The sequence below is a fragment of the Puma concolor genome, chromosome C2 (genome assembly GCF_028749965.1).
Source record: "Puma concolor isolate L17-30 chromosome C2, mPumCon1.1.hap2, whole genome shotgun sequence".
NCBI lineage: Eukaryota > Metazoa > Chordata > Mammalia > Carnivora > Felidae > Puma > Puma concolor.
Window position 1 is genome coordinate 144,628,676 of NC_141675.1, and position 6,420 is coordinate 144,635,095.

The 6,420-nt window shown below is 39.7% G+C and overlaps 1 protein-coding gene across 4 annotated transcripts in view; it reads left to right on the forward strand.

The window, feature by feature from the left end:
- MAP3K7CL (MAP3K7 C-terminal like) overlaps positions 1–5,395 on the forward strand; it is an 80,479-nt gene extending 75,084 nt beyond the window's left edge. For all 4 annotated transcript variants that reach the window (XM_086675815.1, XM_086675812.1, XM_025913348.2 and 1 more), the window contains one exon: positions 4,238–5,395. In XM_086675815.1, coding sequence (XP_086531941.1) covers positions 4,238–4,418 — 181 coding nt within the window. In that variant the 3' untranslated portion in view covers positions 4,419–5,395. The remainder of the gene's footprint in view (positions 1–4,237) is intronic.
- The last annotated feature ends 1,025 nt before the right edge of the window (positions 5,396–6,420 follow it).

Genomic DNA, 6,420 nt, shown 5'->3' on the forward strand with positions numbered 1-6,420 from the left:
TGTGCCAAGAGAAATTCTAGAGCAAATCTCAATTCTTCCTGCAAGGTAGTGTTGTCCTTTGGCTCCCAAATGATATAATGCATTTATTCCTTATGCATTATTCATTTGTAGGGCTTCAGTGCCACAGTCTAGACTGCACTTTGCAATTCCATTTCAATACCATTTATTATTACCCCACCTGCATAAAATGAAGGTAGACTTTCACATACTTTTTACCATCTTGAGGCATCTACTTCTTCTCTGCTGTGTGTCATTGCTTGTACTAGAACACACATCTTTTAAGAACCACCAACAGTGCGGTCGAAATCACTATTTAAAATAAATTCTCCCCAGTATTTTATAACATTATTACCCAAAACTCTTTAACTCTTTATGTCTGAACTGTCTAGGATTTTGTCTTTTCCAAATGAAAGTCTTAGTTAATGCTGAACATCTAAAAAACCATGGTAGTGGTCTTTCCCAAATTAGAGAAATGTTTGTCCTAATGATGAATTCATGTTCTAAACTCCTGCAACATAAAGAATCCACTTAATTTTGGAGTTAGTTTCTATGAAGTTTCAAAGTTCTCTTCACTTGGACTCTCTCTTACCCTATTTGTTGTAGCAAATAAAACCTTTTCCAGGCATATGGCTTATGATGGGAGTGGCAGATAGTCTATGATGGACCCAAGGTTATGGCCTTTTTACTGTTGAAGTACATTATGTTGGAAACAGTATTACAGACTCTTGACTTCAGCAATAGGATTCCTGTAATGATGGTCTTCTACCCCCATATCACATTACACTGGAGGGAATGATAGAAGTGATCAACTCAAAATCAAAGGCAAGACCACATTCTAGCCAATTATAGATATTGATTTGTTCCTCAGATCATCTATTTACAAGATTGTCTCCATAGCTTAATGTGCCAGGTTTAATTATGAATTGCTATTGGATGAACATAAACACGTCTAAGTAAATAGGTCTTGGACAGGAGACAGCAGACATTTTGATAGTATTCATTGAATATATGTATAGTTGCTTATCAGATACATCAAACTAATTTAAAAACCTATCAGTTGAGTCCTCCTGATTCCAGTAAGGAAGAAATTATCATTGACTTTCTCCAATGCAAGAAAAATGGACTAGACAATCATGATCATTCCTTTTAGTTGTAAAGTCTGTGATTTTCTAATTTATCTTTTCTATCAGTCAGAATGAATAACAGAGGTCTTCAGGAGTTTTAAATGAGGTCAGATATGGAACCAGGACGGCAGCCATTGTTATACCTTGTACTGCCAGTTCCCAGACCAGGATTTGAGAGCAAAACTCTACTTCCATTTGAATTACTTGTGTGAGACAGTTAATTTGAAAAGAAAAAAAGAACGAGAATAGACGATCTGATGGGTGGGGGCTTGAGAGATATGCATCCTCTTTACTTCTCTAAGTTTTACTATAAATTTCGTTAGGACAGTTACCTAAGGAGCTTTACCAATATTTAATTATTGACATGTATTGCTTAAACTATGCTTAGAGGCAAAGGGCCATAAGCATTTAATCATAAGGATAGGTTTGATTTCTGGCTTAGTCTTATTAGTCGTGGGATTTTTTCAATGGAGTTAAGCCCTTTGCATTTCTTTTTCCTCATCTTTAAAATGCATGTGATTTGTCTCTGAGGCATCTTACTCCTCAGTTATTCATTCAGCAAGTATTTATTGGGAGCCTTTATATTCTAAATACCATGGGAGACTCAAAGATCAACAAGAACTCAGAGGACCTTTGTGTATATACATATCAGTGTTCCAGCTTACCTTCCTTTTGTCCCTTCTAGGCCCTTCCTTTCCAATACCTGGTTTTGCTCAGTGGTCATCAAAGCGGGTGCACGAAGCAGTCCATTGGGGGAAGAAAGAAAATACTAGAACTTCCATTCTGATTTGTGTTTTGTCCTTTTCCTGGAGTAACTATTTATTTGGACAGTTTCAGACTTACAGAAAAGTTGCAAAAATGGTGCAAAGACCTCCCATATGTCTTTTCTTGGATTCACTGATTATTATTATTGTATTATCATTAAATATTTGTTATTTACCTTTGAGAGAGCACAAGATGGGGAGGGGCAGAGAGAGGGGGATAGAGGATCCGAATCAGGCTCTGCATTGACAGTCTGACAGCAGTGAGCCAGTGTGGGGCTCAAACTCACAAACCGTGAGGTCATGACCTGAACTTGAACCTGAAGTCAGATGCTCAACCAACTAAGCCACCCAGGCACCCCTGGATTCACTGATTAAAAACTTTCCCAGTTGTGCTTTAGTCTCTCTCCCCCAACACTGCACACTACTAGGGTTCTCTCTCTCTCCCTCTCTCAGTGAGATGAGGTATCTATCTGTCTACCTATTGTCTCTCTACCTCTATCTATCTATCTATCTATCTATCTATCTATCTATCTATCATCTATCTATCTATCATCTCTCTATCCCCCCCCCATCTAATCATGCCCCATTATTCTAAATATTTCAGTATTTTCTTTTTTTAAAAAAAATTAAAATATTTATTTATTTTGAGAGAAGAGTGAGCAGGGGAAGGGCAGAGAGAGGGAGACAGAAGATCTAAAGCAGATTCTGCACTGATAGCACCGAGCCCCCTTCAGGCCTCAAACTCCTGACCCATGAAATGATGACCTGAGCTGAAGTCAGATGCTCAATTGACTGAGCCACCCAGGTGCCCCAGTATGTTCTAAGAACAAGGATATTCTCTCACTTAACCACAGTACAATAATTACAAATTAAGAATTTTAGCATTGATACAGGGATATTTCATAATCCACGTTTGAATTGCATCAATTTCCGAATGATGTCCTTCACAGCAATTTTTTTTTTTCCGGCCCAGAATTGCACATTGCCCTTAGTTGTCATCTCTTTAGTTTCTTTAAATGTGGAACCATTTAGGCTAGCAGTTTGAAGAGTACATGCTAGCAATTTTGTAGAATTTCCCTCAATTTGAGGTTGTCTAGTGTATGGATTTTTGGCAGGAATACCAGAAAAAGGATGTGTCCTTCTCGGTGCATGTGTTATCTATTTATCTCCTTACTGGTGATGTCAAGGTTGATCACTTGGTTAAAGGAGTCTTCCAGGTTTCTGTGCACTTTTGCCTACAGAGAAAGAGATGTGACACACATCTTGTAGGCAAAGATCTGTTAGATCTAGTTTAGGATTAACTGACCCACATAAGGGGGGGTGGACCTGTGTTGGGTTGTCATGTTTAGTAAATCTAAACATAGACTGGGAACCTTTAGCTCCTTATTATGTGTATTTATATCAATGAATTATTGATAGGTAATTACTGAGAACTGAATTTGTTTAAGACTTTATCACTCCTTACCCCTCCAATAACCTTAGCCTGCTCTCTGAATTCTAGAGTCAGGCCAGAAGGAAATGTAGATATAATGTTTTGTTAAATAGGGCTGCAGATATCTATACCTATCTATATCAGCAGTCCAGAAAGGCATGGAAAATAATATTTGCAGGCAGAAGTTGGATTCTTTAGTTTAAAGGAGACTGTTAAGGATTTGTTAAGCTCTCAAGTAGAAAACAAAGTTAGATAGTAACTGATTTTGGAGGACAAAGACAAGGTAAAGGACAAACTACAGTTCTATCTGTAAGACAATAGATAACATTTTATATATATTTTTTTCAACGTTTTTTATTTATTTTTGGGACAAAGAGAGACAGAGCATGAACGGGGGAGGGGCAGAGAGAGAGGGAGACACAGAATCGGAAACAGGCTCCAGGCTCTGAGCCATCAGCCCAGAGCCTGACACGGGGCTTGAACTCACGGACCGCGAGATCGTGACCTGGCTGAAGTCGGACGCTTAACCGACTGCGCCACCCAGGCGCCCCAAATAGATAACATTTTAACTCATAAACCGACTTTCTGGGTTTTTTTCCCCTTAAATTAATTGTAACTTTTACCCTCTTTGTACTCTTTAAACAAATCACCTTGTTTTGACTGTCAAAGGACTAATTGAGCTTTTTGGGTCTATGTTGAGTATTTCGGATGTGTCTGGTAGAGGTGCTAGAATAAAATAAAGTGGCTACAACTTGCAAAGCTGGAAAAGCTAAAAGGAAGTCGCTGGAAGTAACTAGAGGTGGTGAATTTAGAAAAGCAGAATCAAAATTCGACTTCCGTTCTGCTGTTGCTGCATAATTTAGTTGGTTTGCATTAAATTGTGTGCTTTTTCCCTCACCTGCCCCCTGGGTCTTCAGAAAGGAGCTCATTGCCAAGCTGGATCAGGCAGAAAAGGAGAAGGTGGACGCCGCTCAGCTGGCCCGGGAGTTCGAGGTACTGATGGAGGAGAACCGGACATTGAAGTTGGCTCAGTCCCAATGTGTAGAGCAGCTGGAAAAACTTAGAATACAGTATCAGAAGAGACAGGGCTCATCCTAACTTGAAACTATTCAATGTGAGCATAAAAGGTTGGTGACTGTTGTGTGCTGGCCAAAAGATTTTCATTTTAAAGGGATAGTGTGTAAAACCTACTGTTTCTTTCTATTACCCACGTGGCAAACATCTGTAATGAATTTAATGCTTGCCAGATCAAGTTTGTGAGAAGGGAGATTATATTTTAAATAAGATAATTCAAGCAAGCCTATTGGCAGTATATGTTTTCTGAGATCATAACTCACTTCCAAAGATCCATTTTTTTCTTATTTACGAAGATGTGATCAGAGTGTACATCAGGGTAGAAAAAGATGAAAATAGGATATTAACTGACTCCGCTAACAATTGTGAACAGAATTAAGCCAGGAAAACAAACTAGTACGATGCTCACTGTAGTTTCATACCTGTGTATTTTTAAATTTCATGTCTCTAATATTTCAACTATGCTCAAACCTGAAGTCAGAAACTCCTGCACACATTTTTCTGTTCACCAGAGTTAGGTTTAATCCCTCAATGATTGATTGTACTGAGAATAAATGGTTGCATATCATAAAAGATTTCTCATGAAAATATTAGCAGAAAGCATGTTTGTGCCAAAAGCACACTGCCAGTGCTAACTTGCTGTTGTAATAAAAAGCTGATAAGGCTGCATTTTTTTTTCACGCCATGTTACCTGACGGTAAACATCTCTGCCTTTGCTTGTGTGTGTTCTGGGGGCATGCGGGAAATGGAAAAGTATTGTTTGGATGTTGCTTTGGTGAGTTCCCATGAAAACATGAGTAAAACTATGACTATGACTTTGTTTTGGATTTAAGGAGAGGTTTTGGATCAGTGATAACTAATAAGAATATATGAGTAATTTCAAGAATAAAATGATTCGTCTCTTGTTCCAACTATCACCATAGTTCCCCAAACGGATCTTTGTTTTATGTCCATTTCTGTTCATGTAACTTCTTTTTCATTAAACATGAATCAAACTGTCAGTCTGTGTTTTGTCCCTTTCTTAACTTCCCCTATGCTACCGTTAGTTGGGACTGGCTACCCTGAGTCGGAATGTGTTCCTAGTCATATCTGTATGCGCAGAATCAGCAGTGAAGCCCCTTCTCTTGCAAAGACTGCAGATTCTCACGTAGGTCATGCAGAATTCTAATACTCAATATGATGCATTAGTGTCTTAAGGTATTTTCCCAGAACACGTAAAAGAGGATGGTTGATTAAAACACCAGGATGGCCAAGGATAGACCGGTTTTTATGGACGGGGGGTGACTCACCCCTGGGTGGACAGATGGCAAGGTCTAGAGCCATTTTGTTGTTATTGTCATGACTAGGATGAACAGGTGCTAGAGGCGTCTAGAGAATAGTGGCCAGGGATGCTGCTAGACATCCTGCCATGCACAGGATGACACCCTCAGCTACAAGGAATTGCCTGGCCCAACATGCCAATGGTGACCAGTCTGATACACCCAAGGCTAGACTAGTCACTGGGCAGGTGGGCAGATGCCAAGGGGAAGCATGTTGCAGGGTCACAAGTTTCTTGCCAGGTGGTGCAGAGTCCATGAGGTCTCTATACACCCTGAACGTCCGTTTCCTCATTTGTAAAACAAAGCTTTTTGCTAGATCTCAACATTTTTTTTTTTTAATTTTTTTTTCAACGTTTTATTTTTTTTATTTTTGGGACAGGGAGAGACAGAACATGAATGGGGGAGGGTCAGAGAGAGAGGGAGACAGAGAGTCGGAAACAGGCTCCAGGCTCTGAGCCATCAGCCCAGAGCCTGACGCGGGGCTCAAACTCACGGACTGCAAGATCGTGACCTGGCTGAAGTCGGACGCTTAACCGACTGCGCCACCCAGGCGCCCCTAGATCTCAACATTTTAATGTTATATGCACCTATTCATCCTGAAGCTGCTTTAACATTTGACCAAAGACGAAAGTCCCTATTATCCTGGTAGAACCTTCTTCTTTAGTAACCCCAAGGCTTATACATACTAATATAAAGAAGGAATTGGC